The 16,421-nt window shown below is 45.6% G+C and overlaps 2 protein-coding genes across 3 annotated transcripts; one reads left to right on the plus strand and one right to left on the minus strand.

Annotated features, from left to right (window-relative positions):
• Nucleotides 1-3,192: 3,192 nt before the first annotated feature.
• Nucleotides 3,193-9,269, minus strand: LOC111850610 (homeobox protein BarH-like 2). 2 transcript variants are annotated; one of them, XM_023824660.2, is made up of 5 exons: nt 8,596-9,269; nt 6,076-6,296; nt 5,972-6,045; nt 4,600-4,684; nt 3,193-4,285 (listed from the first exon to the last, which is right to left on the minus strand). In XM_023824660.2, exons 1-5 carry the CDS (start codon nt 8,798-8,800, stop codon nt 4,025-4,027), a joined length of 846 nt encoding a protein of 281 aa, XP_023680428.2. In that variant the 5' UTR covers nt 8,801-9,269; the 3' UTR covers nt 3,193-4,024. The 2 variants fall into 2 exon arrangements, with proteins under 2 accessions (XP_023680428.2, XP_072562683.1); XM_072706582.1 differs by having other exon boundaries at nt 5,972-6,296; nt 8,596-9,265.
• A 1,689-nt stretch (nt 9,270-10,958) lies between these two features.
• On the plus strand, nt 10,959-15,229 carry smfn (small fragment nuclease). Its single transcript, XM_023824654.2, has 7 exons — nt 10,959-11,270; nt 12,054-12,137; nt 12,236-12,313; nt 12,592-12,703; nt 13,231-13,339; nt 14,248-14,301; nt 14,708-15,229. The coding sequence occupies exons 1-7, from the start codon at nt 10,992-10,994 to the stop codon at nt 14,832-14,834; spliced, it is 843 nt and encodes a 280-aa protein (XP_023680422.1). The 5' UTR covers nt 10,959-10,991; the 3' UTR covers nt 14,835-15,229.
• Nucleotides 15,230-16,421: the final 1,192 nt, after the last annotated feature.

A 16,421-nucleotide genomic window follows, 5' to 3' on the forward strand; every position in this document is an offset into this window, starting at 1 on the left:
CTGGACCTCTGGTCATGTGATTGGTGAGGGGAGCTGTCAGTCTGCATGGATGCCACATAGAACAGCAGAGACCTGCATCGTGGCCTGTTCACACATCAATCTGACAAATTGCCTGCTAGGTCTGGTGTTTCTTTATAAATAAAATATATTCCGTTTGGTGCTGATGCTTTCATTAGTGCTTTTTATAGGCCCTTAAACCTAAGTGTCACTCTTTCCCACATATTGAGAAATGTGTGATAATTATCTCTGACGATTAGTCATCCTGGCCTGGTGCTGATCCGTCAGCTACCAGGACTCGACATGCTGTTACTGTGCGATGGACCCCCTTATCTCCAGGACGCCCCCGAGCGAGGACCCCTGCGTGGCTTTTTAGGCAGTCGTGCCGATGCCAGAGTCAGACTCGTTATCTGCCTTTGTTTCATTTACTTGTCACTCTTTTCTATCGCTTTGTTGTCTCTAAGCGGTTTCCCCTCAGAGGAAACACGGCCATTCTCAAAGTGGACCAGGCATCCGCTAGGAGTCAGCTGAGTCAATCGACTCGTTTTCCTAGAAGATGAAGAGGAGAGGGGGTTTCGAAAAGCATCAAAGAAGCGATGCAGATGCAGAGTGTTCTGCTTCCTGCGATCGGGTCAGAAAATCAGCATGGATCGCTGCCAAACCAGGCCGCTGGTTAGGGCCTGGGCCGACCCCGCCCACTCCATCAGGGAGGGGGGTGCTATCTGTTCTCCAGCCCCTGACCCCCGCCTCACCTCACATCCTGCATTTGTCATGGGGAACCTTTTGACAGGCGTCTTTATGTCAAACTTTAACCCTTAAACCTGTGAGGAGTAGCAATTTAAAGTCTGTCAGAGTGGGATTTATTGCAGGGTTTTTAAAATACTTTCTCAGAACAATCGGATGACACACAGTCCCTCGAATCACCCTGAGCTCCTCCATGTCACGTTAACCTGCTTTCTTGGTGTTTACCTTCAAGCCTTGATCGTGCAGAAACGCTTGTGGAAAGTTTCCGTCGCTGTGAGAAGTGACTGGTGCTTTTTCCAGGTCACCCCTATGGGGTCGTAGTGCTTTTGCGCTGACGAATCATTTTAGCCAGAGAAACGTAACTGGTCTGTAGCGCTGCGTGAGAGCATCGGCTGTAAGTTCACCTCATGCCCTGAAGCAGAAGGTTGTCTGCACCTTTAAATAAGTCGAGCAGAGCCAGTTAATGTATTTGTTCTGCATACTATCACAGCCTTAATGCAGTTTGGTTCCGTCCACCAATCAAGACCGTGTGTGGTTTATATAGCAACTGCTTTTATTAATGACGCTTTATTTTTTAGGGAAATTCTCTTTCCGTCTACCCCATCTTTCTCTCCATGACCCGCCTGTAGGTGAGAGTAAGCTTGGCAGTGAAGGGCAGCCACCTGCAGTGGCGCCATGGAGCTGGGGGTTAAGGGCCTAGCTGAAGGGCCCACAGACATGGCCATTCTGCCTAGATGGGTCTCGAACCCGTGACCTTCTGTTCACAGGCACAGAAGCTGAGCCACACGTCGAATCCACCATTTCCAAATCACTACAGATTCTTCCCTGGGGGCGTCTTGGGTAATGTTCCTGCAGACACACAGTGTGGGATTTAGCAGGAATTCGCACGCTACACCTGGGCCAGATCGCGCCGGTGAGGAGCATGTGAGCGAATCTCACGTTAAGATGCTTCTGTGAAATGTGCCAGTTTACAGGGCCTCTCCTTGTTTTGTTGAAAAGCGAGCGGCTTTGTGCAGGTGAGGCGTGTGCCAGTGTGTTCTCATGGCGGCGTCCGCCCTCCTGACCGTTCCCAGAAGGCAGCCATGTATCACGCGACTAGAACGTTAGGTACCCATTCCTCATCCCCCGAGTTCACTCCAGGGGCAACACATGCGTGTGTTTATTTCGACGGAGTACATGATTGAAGGTTTTCCGCGGCGTGCCGATTTTTATTTTTTTATTTTTTTTTGGTGTGTGGTTTTGTCAGCAGGTGTGGAGGCTGTATGCTATAATTCTTTTTTACCGTGGGGAAAACGAACCTGGATCTTGCCCTGCCAGTAAAGCCATGCCTATAGAAATCTCACGGGTCCTGTAGCATGTCTGCTGATTTCCGGAGGGCTTGTTTGCTGACAGCTATGCTGATTTGCCTAACGTTTGCCTGTTGGTTTGTTTTCTTTGTCGGAGCCTCTCCCTGCTCCCCTCCTTGAAGTTCCTGGTCCTCACCATCAGAACCATGCCAGCCTGTTATGTTCCTGGTTGCACTTCCTGTGCCCAAATACAAAGGCGATTATGGACCACAAGTAACTTTTCCCACCTGATGTGTGGGTCAGTTAGTTAGGCCACTGTGTTTGTAATCAGAAGGTTGCTGGTTTGAAACCCACTTTTGGCAAAGTAATCACATCCCCACTGGTCCTTAGAGGATGGCCCCCCTTCTGAGGGGGCAGGGATGTTGCAGAAATGGTCTCAAGCTTTGCACCCACCTGTGTATGTGAGAAGCAGCAATCCAATGCACATGTATTTATGCAGATGGAAAATAAAGTTTTACTTGATTTTTCCGATCCTCTATTAACTCAGAAACAGGAAGTCAGGCGGCAGTGCAAGTCATGACTCTGTGACTTCATCCTCCAGGTGACATTTTATATAGAAGTGGGGGACGATCACCTTCTGAGGAGGGGGGGCAGCTTACGGCAGCTTCTCCTGCTGTTTGGCTGCTTACTGTCCCCAGTCTCGCCACGTGAACGTTGGAGCCGACCCGTCACACTGGTTCGCTCCCTCAATAATCCATCAGCCCCTCTGCTCACCCCCAATGTCACTTTTTCTCACCACAGTGAGGTTAAATGACCCGTATGACAATCCCACATCAATATTCTGAAGCTCTGATTTGATTCACTATCCACAACGAAGGAGTACCAATCCTATTGATGGCCAAATGAAGCTTCATGAACCACTTGCTGTATTTTCTGACTCCACTAGATGGTGCTCTCTGTTCAATAAAAGCCCCAAAGCAAGCCAAGAGCGCCATCTGGTGGGGTCAAATAATACAGCAAATGGTTCATAAAGCTTCATTTGGCTCACTATCCAATTCTGAATGTTTGAAGAACTCCCATCATTTATAAAAGTAATATATTTAAGAAAAATCCTTTACTGAGTATTGAGAAAAACTGGGTGTAGGTTTGACCAGCTTGAGACAGCTTTATATGAATCAAAAATATACTTTATTTTTTAAAAAGTTCTTTACATGTTTCCAACATGAAATGCAGCCTTGAGGCAGCTTACAGTCTGTGCTGCCACCTCTATAGCTGCGATTTTCTATTCTGGGGAAACTTATCATAGGCAGGAGATGCGGAAATTTGTGTGTTTCTGTCACCATCCTGGAAATGAAGTCTTTGGAAAGAACAAACGAGAGTGTCTGCATCCCAGCTCTACAAACCCTCTCCTAAGTAACTGTATATTGGCATGGTTCAGAGTAAATAAATGCCACAAAAAGAAAATCTCATGTTAAAAAAAATCAAAATGTAATGTAAGTACCTTGTAAACAAACCCTGCATGGGGAACAGGGCGCTTGTCTGATCCCCTGTCTCTAGGGCGACTCCCTGCTGTTCCATTTTTACCCAAAGAAAGAATAAAGACTAAAAATAAACACATCTTTGGTGATTTATACGAGTGGATGAGACGCACGTGAGCGTGACATCGGAGCCAACGGCGGAGGAGCCTCGGGAATTAATTACAAACAGAGCCACAGGAGGCTTTACAGCCGGAGAGTAGCAGGGTGCGGCGTGTGCGTGAAATCGCCCACCGTTCCACGTTCGCCACGGCTGAGTCGCCCTGCATCTGTCTGCCGGCACAGCGGGAAGCAGCTCCATTAGCATCGCCGCTACAGCTTAGCAACACTTGAGGAGGGCACATTTTTTACGGGGGTGTTTGGCTGCCTTGCTTGGTTCACCGGAGGGGTTTAATGTCTGTCTGAGGCCAGCATGCTGTCCAGAATGGTCTCAGTGTTGGACTGGGGGAAGGGGGGCTGGCCTCAGCCTGCCACACCCATGTCCAGGACAGGATGTGGAAGTGGTGCTGGTGGACTCTGCGCCTGGCCGTACATGTCCTGAGGGGATAGACCGGGAGGTCTGGCGGTCGCTGCCGTGTCCGACAGCGCCCCCCGGTGGCTGATGTCCTCCTGTACCCAACAGGCCAGCCTCTCTGCCGCCTCGATCTCCTGGGTAGTGGGGATGGAGTTCTTCCTGGGCCGGCCTTTGGGCTTAGTGGGAGCCGCATGGCCACCTTTAAGCACCTGCGCACACAAGTACAGCGGCAGCGATGTCAGAAGCGGGGGGCGGGGCCAGTCACCGCATGCCCCGCCCACTGGAGACTGCAACTTTTATACTGAATGTAAAGCGCACAATTTCCTGTCACCGCACACAAAAGGTAGACGGGATCTGATCCTGTAAAATAGGGTGACGACATCCTAACCACTGCAATCCCCTTCTGAAATATATGATAATCCACAAAGAGCACCCCCCCCCCCCCAACCCCACCCCCACCAACCCTCATGACTCAGCAAATTCCCCAGCGACACTCCTGAGTCCCAAAAAGCCCCACCCTTACCATTTTCTTCCACTTCATGCGCCGGTTCTGGTACCAGGTCTTCACCTGCAGCTGCGTCAGCCCCAGGGACTGGGCCACATCCAACCTGCGGGAGGGGGGGGGGGACATTGTGAATCCAGATAAGAAAAATATCATCAAGGCAAAGCTACCCCCTATAAATTATATTTTAATACACAGATTTTATTTTATAGTTCAGCTTAAAGCTATACCTCACAGCTAGATACGCTGGGTCTGAAGAAATGCTATTATATTTTTTGATTAAATAAATTAATGAAAAACAAAAGCATGTGACATATTTATGAGTCTCCATACTGAGTCCCTAAATCCTGCTGTCAGTTTGAATCCTTGTATAATTTTTTCCATACTGGAAAATGATGAAAAAACATAATTACACAATTTAAGGAGAGACTCAAGTAACTATAATCACTAATTAAACATCTTTCGTTATCAGAGAAAATGCTGGAATTTTTTTAAACGAATCGGCAGCAGTTTTTAGGTCATCCGATCTGTGTCAGTGCAGCTGATGGCTGGTGTAAACGTTGGTGGTGTAAACATACTCTTTTGTGATTATGGGCTGTGAGCCCTGGCTGTATACAGCAGCTGAGCTCTCCTGCTCCCCGTCTCTCGTTTATTTGGCCAGGTGAAGCCTCGCAGACAGATGTTTTGTCTGTGCTGCACGGAAACAATCACTTACGCCTGAAATTACCAAACTATCTGACAGTTTCACGTAGGGTGCGGGGGGCAGGGGGGGGATTTTAATCCCTGTTCACATTCTGGCCCGGAAGCAGAACACTTTGTGCATGAAAAGGCTTAGCGCCGTGGCGACTAACTCCCCCCCCCACTGCGTGACTTCCAGGTTGAAGCCAGCTGAAAACGAGAAGCGACTCCGTGTTGTGAGCAGGTCTCCTTTCAGGCACGGCCCTGAACAAACAGCCACGGCTGCCTTGCTCCTCGTCCAGTGTTTACGCTGCTTGGAATGTTCTAGCACTGACTCCATTAAGGTCAGGCTCGGGTTACAATTAAAGTCAAGATGGCCGACACTTAAAAGAGACGGCTTAAGTACCTCCTGTCACACTCTCGACAGGTAGAAGGAAGGGATCGCACATTACCGGAGGGATTTAGGTAGTTAAAAAGAATAGAATAACTATGACTTGGTGGCTCAGTAGGTTGTGGGTTTGAATCCCACTGTGCTATGTGTAGAGTCTGCGTGATCTCTGTGTATCATCCAGGTTTCTCCAGCCCCCCCCCCCCCCACCATGGTTCAAAGACATGTAGTTAGGCTACTTAAGGTCACTGAACTTCCATGTAAGATGTCCGCAAAGTAGTGTCCTCCCCCCCCCCCCCGCCGACACCCAGCTAGAGGATGGCTCACCTGTCAGGCGTGGACAGGTACTTCTGCCTCTGGAACTTCCTCTCCAAGCCCACAAGCTGCCCCTCGGAGAAGATGGTGCGACAGCGGCGTGGCTTCCTGCCTCGGGGGGCGTCATGCTCCGATCCCAGTCTGCCCCTGAGCCCAGCAGATGGCTTACCGGGACATGGCAGGAGCGGGCAGCCTCCGCGGAGCGAGGGGACACAGGATGTTTCAGACAGCAGGGGGGCGATTCGTGGGGAGGCGGAGGCGGAGAAGTGGTACAGGGGCGCCATCCGCTGGACACCTGGTGTGGGGGCGCTCGGTGCTTTGCTCGTCTGGCAAATACCTGAAAAAACGTGGAGCTTGGAATCAGCCCAGCTGCATCCATCAATGCCACACGGCTGCTCAACACGGCTGCTCAACACCTCCTTCAGATATTTCTTGCTATAAAATGTTTCTCATTTTTATACATTATTCAAGATTAAATTAGTATATTTTAACGCCACAAACAATAGGGGAGATGCACGCTGCTTGAGGAAGATCAAACCAGCGTGCTTCTCGCCGTGTGGCAAGAAACTCCCATGAAGGCCGAGTGCGCTAACAGTTCAGTGCCGTTCGCTCGCTACGTGTTAGCGGCGCGTCTCTAGGGGATCCTGCCATTTGTAAATGACAGATGCCATTTCCAACTACTGAACAAAAAACAAACGATGACGTAGAAATGGAATTGCAGCTACGTGTGTTTCTTCAAGCACAAATAAATAGCAGCGCAGACTCACGCCGTGGGGCTTTTTCAGCCCGATACCCTTGAAAGTACAGTATGTGCAAGTGTATCACTACCTAACCAGATCACACACTTACAAGCAGATCAAAAGTTTACCGGAAAAGCAATTTCAAAGTTGCCTATTAAGAAAATTGAGAAATATAAGCAAATATAATAAAACAAAAACAATGTACAGAAAACTTGTAATGATTACTTGTTTGTTTATATTAAAGCCAATTTATAGAAGGGGGTTTTCAAAGAGATTAAATAGAAATGCAGGTGCTATATCTGACACCGAAAGCAGGTGTTAAATGTATCGGAAGTTGTTCGTCCGCGTTTGCCTATAGGCCTGCCATTGGTCGCCAACCGACCAATAAGCTCAGCAGGTCAATTTCCAAGACATCCTCAGCCAACTAGCTGAACGGTGAATAATCAGACCATCACCTTCACACTTATTCCTTTTGTAAAAGTGGCTCTCGCTGCAAAACAGTTTTGGGACTATGGTTCAATACATTAATCGTCCATGATCGACAAACGACAAAGAATAATCTTCGGTAGGAGGCTGGCGACAGGAGAGAAAGTGTGATTTGGGATTACACCAGATCCTGGCCTTTACAAAAAGGCTTTAAACAAACAGGGGGTGCAGGTCCTGATTTCGGATACAGACGGGTCACAATAATAACACGCTGGATGTACAAACCACCAAGGCTTTAGCAATTTACTGTGAAGTACACACAAAATATACCATTCAAGCATATTCCTTATCCGTCATCAAACCAATTTTGCATAGGTGTAATTTCCATATTAGTTCTGTAATTACCTCCAAATCATAGTTGCTTGATAATTATAACAATAAACCAGCCCATACAATCGTCCTCATAGCAGGTTATCAACCTGCGGCTATCAGTAGGTGTGTAGAGTAAAAGGGAATTGCGCTAGTTTAATATGGGTTTTCTGTACTGTCATATAATAATATTAAACTGTGTGTGTATAAATATATATTTATATTGTATATGCATGTATAAATATATATATGTGTGTGTGTGTGTGTATGCGTGTGTATAAATATTTATATTGCTAATGTGTGTGTGTGTGTGTGTTTATATAAAGTTATATAAAAGTTCGTTTTAAATAATTCGGGCTTCACACCAGCGCGCCTGTGACACTCGCTATTCCAATTAAGCGCGTTACTATCAACGTTTCCTTTTCACTCATTTTTCACTCACTCAGTTTTATGAATATTAACACTTTTGTAAATTGTTCATATAGGCCTATACTTCAGCATGGCAGGGAGACCCACACCGGACTTCGCTGGCCAAAGCCGAACTTGGTTCTGGGTTTATGGTTACGGGTCGGGAAATAATATTGTCTTCAGGAAGAAAGACGCATTTTCATCCGCAGGTAGTACCCTGACATTCTAATCTACCTCGACCATCATTGAGAAACAACGCGTCATCTGTACCAGAATTACTTTAATAAATGGGGAATTGCTCGTTCATATGCTCGCTATAGCCCCTCAATAACGGGCGCCTAACTGAACTCAGTAAAATTCCCCGTTTGCTTTTTTCAAGATTTTTCTGTATCTATACTGAGGACCTGTCATCTATTTGCTTCAAGTTACAGTGAAAAAGTACACAATGCACGCTAATATATCTGAAATTTTAAAATCCAAATCGGAAACGTGATATTACAAGTAACCTGATACCACATTTTCTGGTTTAATTAGCAAACCCCTTTTCGGCATAGGGTGATAATGAGGCGATAATACGAAAAACTGTCCGAATGGGGAGCATTTCGTGTTATTAGCGTTAAGTCTACAATTCTGCTAATTAAATTAATTCATTAAACATCCGAATAGATGGTAATACGTGTGCATCCCGCTTACCTGGGTGGAAGCTCTGCGCAGAACGATGAAACTCAGGTTTTAGTCGCACGATGAAATATTGTCCCAGGGAGCCGAAGGACTGTTTCTCCAAGTTTTTGCGAGTCTCGTCCGAAAGGATTTCGTCTATCATGAAAGTCTTGTAGCGATGCCTGGGTACTCCGACTGACCCGGGGGGAGAGAGCGATGACTCCGTTTGGCACTGCATGGTCACCGGCGGAGCGCAAGCAGCGAGCGGCCGTGAAACAGTTACATCGAGTCGCCTTTACTTTCAGCTTATTATTTCCAGACGAAATTCATTTGGATCAGTGCTGAACTGCCCTGACACTCTTCGACTACCCATATGTCAGTGATCCGTTGCGTGTTCGTAAATAGTCTATTATACCCGCATTGTCATCTCCCTCTCTCCCTCCCTCTCTCTCTCTCTCCCTCTCTCTCTCTCTCCCCTTAGCGTTTTTTGCAGATCATACATTTCAAAAGTTAACGATATAAATGCCATAACTTGCCCCTTATTTCCCTTAATAAATAACAATGTTAATCACAATCATGTCAATAAAGCAACTTCGGTTGTCATTTTTATATTTAGAAAATACATTAAGGTGATTAAACTGGTTTCACCGGGTCTATAAGAATTGCTGCTTTTTTCCCTTACATTTCATGTATCCAGTAACGTCCTTTTCGCTGTATTTGTTTGCGCCCTCAGCAGCGCTGCCACTTTCTGTGTGATTTATGGGGTTTCTTTATAAGCCTGTTTGCGCATTTGTCATGTAAATCCGTCGTACTCGTTAAACTTAACATAGTCACGCAGTTTTGTATTCCAAGACGTTTTAGTGTTAATTTACCATAGCGTTACTTTATTAGACTATTTAGACATGAGAGATACTTCATTTTATGAGATTTCATTTCCATTCTTGTTTCTTAGTAGTTTTACCCCTTCTTTAATGTTTTTTTAATTATTATTATTATTGAATTTTATTCCACATACGTGCTGGAGCTCCTCATGATTCTGAAAAGCTTAAGATAAAACGCATTTCTAAGGACCATCCATTCTGCGTTTTATTAAAAGCATGGCCGCAATGTTTCTAAATAAGTTCAAAAAATGTTTTCTTGTGGTATTTATGTTCATGTTTATGCATTTGTCCATCTGAAACGCATTGGCAGAGTAGAATTAACTTCAAAGCCTCCTCTGCCAATTGGTACCAGTGCCGAGAGTAAACATGACGTGAAAGGCCAAGGGCGGCTGGGACTGCGGTCGCTGTAAAACGCTCAGGATGGCGGGGAGTCACCCGTGCTGAGGGACAGTTTGCAAAATCAACATTTAAAAGCACTGCTTTTAGTTCCTTGATTATTTACAAGCAAGCATATTATGTTAAATTGAAAATTTTGAATTGTGTTAGATATGTTTTTGCGTCACGCAAAATTTCAGCAGCCCAGTAAAAACGTGTACTTCCGAAAGGACCGATGGCCTTCTTATATCTTGGATATGATGTGAAGAATCAGCGCAGTTTGCTTAAGGAAAACGCAATGGTTGTGTGAGGGGTCCCCCGGAGAGCAGCACCTGGTTCGGGCGGGGAGCAGGGCGCAGCTGGCAGCCGTGCATGGGCGCAGCGTGGATGGAGACATGACGGGGCACGCCGATGATGGCAGTGCGCAAATATGTTATGTCACAACTCAATCAACTCCATTAACTGCACCGTGTCCTGTAAATATCCTCCAACAGACTTTTAATTAAGTTATAGTGGTCTCCGTTGAGAGCTAGGCTTATAAATTATACACCCGTGCCTTAATATAGGGTGTCGTACAGATCAATGTGGTATCAGTGCAAGGCCGCAAATTATAAACTAAGGAAATCCGTGTAAGGTCCTGGCGGAGACCCACGCAAGGATCAACACCCTGTCTCGGGCAAATCGTCTTTAACAACACGCTGTGCAATTTATTTGAACTTGAGCTAAAAAAAAAAAAAAAACAACAACACAGCGTTACCTAACACGAGCTGCAGATGCAGACTAAGCATTCAACGAAGCGTTTTCTTTCCGCCATTACATTACCAGGAGAAACCAAACTAGATGCATTTTGATTATTTAGTCTGCCAAAAATAATGCATAACGTTAAGTGACCTGTCAGTCAAGACCACGCGCAGTCAGCTGACCGTCGCGCGACCGGTGTACGGCACCAGGTCAGAAGTTATGGAATCATAAAATGTGTATTTAGTATGAGGACAAAATGGTGATGACTTTTCCATACGGAGAAAAGAGGGAGCATTTAACAAAATGTATGTTTAGAACAAATTATGTTTGCTTTATTTTAAATGTTTTTCGCACTACATTTGTAGTCTTTCGGAGCGTTTCCGCTTTCATTTTCAGACGCTTTACGACAGTTCGTGTCGGAAGTCGGCCAGGATGCCGGCGTACATAGGAACAGCAGCGTGGCTGGTCAGAGCACGACTTGGGCGCGGGGTGACGGCTTTTTCCGCATTTCCGTGGCTTTCCGTCGGCCGGACACGTCCCTTCCAAACGGGCGCATGGTGCTTGCCTTCAGTCAGCCTAGTACCGTCAAAAACAGCGACGCCCAGGCCGTCTGCTTTGGAGAACTCCTCGACCATCCGTATGAACATGACAGCTTCGTCAGCCGTCCTGTCTGAAGACATGACCCAGAGGCTGGTGTGGGTCGATCTGGAGGTAGTGGCCGGGTCTGCAGTCCTAGATCGGCAGCCTAGTCGTGACGGGGCGCCGTGGGCCTTGCTGCCTTGGGCCAGCCGGTTTGCATCCATCCATCCATCTATGCATTTATTTATTTATTTATTTGCCTTCATCTAGCTTATCCATTCATTCATCTATGTAACAGTTTAATCGTAGTTTGAGAGAACTATCTTCATTTTTACTGCTGAGGCAGAACGAAACGCCAGACGATCGTCTTCCTGTTCTGCAGGAAAATAAAAAGGCCAAAAAGTAGCAGTGTTACTCAGCTTTATTTTCTCTTTATTTGCCACGTCGCTGGTTTAGCGGCCCTAGATATGCTTGCCGCTGGTTTATTTGCACGCACGTTCTGCTTTAACCCGGTCGCGATGGCGGCAGAACTTGGCGTCTTATCGCGCATCTGTACACTTTACCTATGCGTTAATCCGCTTTATTTTTCCTTCCTTCACTTAAGTAAATCAAGCCTTCTAATCAGCACGTAAGGGCAATTTGCTTATTATATGTCGTCTGGTGTGAATGTCCACTTTTTAATAATGCGTGGCTGAGTTAGTCGTCTTACGTTTTACGCACTGGCTATACCATCAAGAACATATTTAAGATTAAGATGAACTTTATTGATTCCTGTTAGAAATTCTTGATTCTTTATGTCTGTGTTGAAATACCGTCCGCAAGTGTAGCGGCAGTCCGCCATATGCATTATTTTAATGGATGTACACCGATGATTACGGCTGGTTCAGAGTATAATAGGGTTGTTTTTTTCTGTAGATGACTGGCTTGGACATTGAAAAGGACAAAATCATCGAAATGGCCTGCATCATTACCGACTCAGACATGAACGTTTTGGCTGAGGTGATAATCGCGAGGCTCCCCTCACGGTCGTTGTTACCAGTTTTTGTTGGTGGATTTTTTTTTTTTTAATATCTGTTGTTCGCTATATCTTTTGACAGGGTCCCAATTTAATCATCAACCAGTCAGACGAACTCCTGGACAGCATGTCTGACTGGTGTAAGGAGCACCACGGGAAGGTAAACCCACACACCGTGTAGCTCCAGTGTTGGGGAAGTTACTCACAAACGTAACTCATTACAGACAGAGGTGGAAAGTTCAGGTCCAGAAAGTACAAATCCAGACCAGGGATTTGTTTCAATCAACCAATTGAGTATAAAGAGTCAGCGTACTCGACTGACTGTAATGGATTATTTTGTGAGTAAGCTTCCTAACACTGTCCCTCCTGAAGTGTAATAACCTCAGATGATGTTTACACTGGGTTGCAGTCTGACTTTGGGCTCGTCATCTTTTCCAGTCGGGATTGACGCAGGCTGTGAGGGACAGTAAGATATCCCTGCAGCAGGCGGAGTACGAGTTCCTGTCCTTCGTCCGGCAGCACACCCCACCTGGCCACTGTCCACTAGCGGGTGAGAAGACGCCCACCCTCCACCCATGTGACCACCTGTGCTATCACATGATTGACTCATTAGTGTTGCTCAAGACAGCTGTTCGTGTTGGTGAGCCCTGTTTGACGAAGCATGTCATTCCTGCAAAATCATCGTTCTGAGGACCCAGCAGTGCTGGGCATGATGTCATAGCTTCAGATATCCTTACAGGAGTGTATTATGCATAGGCGGTCTGTACATGTGAGGTTTTTATGCTAGCCTTTGTAGCAAAGGATTGCCCACAGTAGCCGTGTCCGAATTCGGGGGCTGCATCCTTCGGTCGGCGTAGGCCGAGTCCTCCGAAGGTCCGTGCAGTGAATCTTGAGAAGTTGGGCTGCGAAGGATCCATCAGGAACATCCTTTGCGGCCCAGCAAGAGGGGTGGGGCAGCCGCTGAATGTGCTGAAGCATCCAGTCTTTGAATGCAAGCTTAGAAGGACGCTGCCCTTGAATTTGGACACAGCCGGTGCCTTATTGCACCTCACCATGTCTGGTTCTGCTCTTCCCCAGGAAACTCGGTGCATGCTGATAAGAAGTTCCTAGATAAATACATGCCCCAGTTCATGCACCACCTGCACTATCGCATCATCGACGTGAGCACCATCAAGGAGCTGTGCAGGTAAGGGACACTGGCCAGCCTCTCAGGCTAATAGGGTACATAGACAGCTGCTCTTTTTAGATGCTAATGAAACCTTTAGCGTGATGCTAAAGGAGCTTTTGAAACTACAAAAACATGTTTTTATTCCTTAGCTTTTCAGGAGGCTCTAAAGTATTAGTATGTACATTCTGTCTTTTAATGTGACAATGTCTACGTCTTGTGACTGGCTGGTTCACACTGTTCACATAAAGGGGACTGAATTGGATTCAAGGCAGGCAGTGAAGTTCGGGCACAATGATTAAAAAAAGAGCGGCCCTTAAGTATGACTCTGTTCCCTTCGTTGGTACCAAAGAGCCGTTGAAAAGGATGAGATCGTTCCCAAACGTAACATCACTAGATTGAGGGGATTTCCCCTTCAAAAACGTTTGAATCGTATGGTCAATGTGTGCCCCCTTGTTTCATAGGGGGGGGGGGGGCCTCCACTGCTTAATTTGTGCTGTATCCTGCCTGAATGCTTTCCAGGTTCTCTGTTTTTGACACTCTGCGTTTTGGCACCTATTTGCGCTGATTTGGCAGCTGTCTGGTTAAAAATAATAATAATAATTGCATTAAATAACAAAGTAAAATGCAATGAATATGTATTAACGTGCAGACCAATTTTCACAGTTTCATGTCCTTTTTATTAGTTTAGATTTATTATTTTAAAATGCGCAGCATGTTTCCAGCACCATGTCTTGTGCACGTTCCAGGACCTGTGCCTTACACTCCCCGCTCTCATACGCCCTTCACATTCCAGCACATTCTGATTTACACATTAAGCACTCAGGGCCTCCCCAGTAGGTAGAGGGGCCTGGGTCTGCTTTTAGGCTGCTGTGACGCTGCGTCCGTCCTTGTCGGTGTGACCCGTCTCTCTCCTGTCTCTGCTTTAGACGCTGGTTTCCCATCGAGTACAAGCTGGCTCCTCAGAAAAAGGCTTCACACAGGTTTTTGTTTTTAACTTTGGATAAATGTCTTTATAGAAAACTGATGCAGAAGCAGCATCGCATGACCGTGCACTTGAGATCCATTCCTTTGTCCAGCCTAGTGATTAAGTTCCTCTGCTGGGTCCTGACACCCCTCAGAACATAGCGGTGTGTGGAGCAGTTTAAATGGGCATCTACTTAGCCTTTAACATGAGAAAGTGCCTGTTTTGTCTCTCTGACACCCGTTGTTTTCTTCTATAATCTCACTTCAAAGATTTTTAAATGATGAACTTTAGCCACCAGATGGCAGTATAGCACAAGACTTTGGACTTCAGTAGTATGCATAGGTTTGCATGCAGACTGCATAGATTATATTTCATGAAATGTGTTTTGTGATGTCTTGTTTTTTTTCTTTTCTTTTTTTTAGAGCTTTAGATGATATCCAGGAAAGCATTAAAGAGCTGCAGTATTACAAGGCCAATGTTTTCAAGACTGAAACCGAGGAAAAGAAGCATAAAATCATAGAAAATGGCGAGAAGAAGAGCGTGAGCTAGGCTGTAGCTTTCTGAGCCGAAAACCCCAAAGTATTCATAGGCCTGACAGATGAAGGAAACCTAACTGTACAGAGGTCGCACAGCGTTGGAAACGGCGTCGTCCTCTCGGATGTCGCATATGCTTTTTACATGCATTCCCGTTCACCCCCATCCGTGTTCTTTGGTTCCTCACGTCTGGGAGGCGGAGTCCCGTCTGCTCCAGAGGCCCCCGTTTGGATCGCATTCCGTTTTCTTTCCGTCGGCTTGGAATGAATGAAAAAAAAAAAACTGTTCTGAAGTGCATCTGCTATATGGCTTATCAGCGTTTGTACCCACAGGATGGGTCATTCTTTTTCTTTCACATTTTTAGGGGGGGGGAGAAAAGCAAATAAATGTTAGTTTAAATTTTCAAGCTATTCAGATGTGCTGAGTCTTCTGTTTAATTCCACTGTTGGTTAATTCTCATACCATAATCGATATCTAAAATGTACATAAGCCTGTAAACCAATGATCCTGTATTGGAGAAGCAACTGGAGGATGTGTGGATAAAGTCCTACTTTTTGGGTGTAATCCTGAAAGTAACACTTTACTTGACGGGGCACAAATACTGAGTAATAACTCAGTTACGACTGAAGTACAAATTATGAACAAACATAGTTGCAACTTGAGGTAAAAAATGCGTCATCATTAATGATGTACAAACAAGAGATCAGTATTCCACTTGTGTTATTCATGACTTGTTCCTTCAGTAGTTCACTAAGATTTACAGTATTAACAGATATAGTAACACATATAGTAACTGCTTGGGAGGAAAGATGCATCATGATTAATTAATGATGAACAAATATGAGATCAGTATTACTAAGTTTGTGGTTAAATAATACAGAAGTAATAGTATAATACTATATTATATTTCGCCAAGTGTTACTATCTGCTATTTTAACGGTGTAATAAGGATGATATATTTACACTCTGCAAACACACTTTGAGTTCATACCTCTGCAGCAGGAAGTATTTTTAAATGTTTATTAAATAACCAGGCTAGTATGTAATTGTTTGATCTTAAGTTTAAGTAGCAATTTTTTTATTTTTAAAATGGGGCCATTCACCATATCACATCAGAAATGAGTGTGCTTTTCCACCAGAAAATAATTCGGACTGATGAAAACAGGGAAGTTACCTAGTCATAAATAACATATATATATATATATTATATATATGTTTTTTTTCCTTTTATTGTTTACTCGGGTTGGAGTGAAGCCGGAGATTTTTCAGCCACGCTTTACAGACTGAAAGCTCAGCAGAGCTGTGTGCTGACATGGAAACATTTCTGCGGATCGCTTTGACGCCCACGGCCCGCTTCGCGGTGATGCCGAGGTGTGACTTGGGATGCAGTGGCTGCATCGGGGGTGACGCGCATGGAGCCTCTTTTGAGCATGGAGCTGCGTGTGGTTGGTAATTGACCGAGCGTCACGTGACTTCCAGGGTCATGTGACTCCTTTACAGGTGGGACGAACGATCTGCAGCCCAGATTCGATTTAAGAGCGATTAGACGGGAGTTCCTTGGATCTAATTTGGGGGGGGGGTTACCTAATAGGATCAGGGAGA

This window comes from Paramormyrops kingsleyae, chromosome 24 (assembly GCF_048594095.1).
Source record: "Paramormyrops kingsleyae isolate MSU_618 chromosome 24, PKINGS_0.4, whole genome shotgun sequence".
Taxonomy (NCBI): Eukaryota; Metazoa; Chordata; class Actinopteri; order Osteoglossiformes; family Mormyridae; genus Paramormyrops; species Paramormyrops kingsleyae.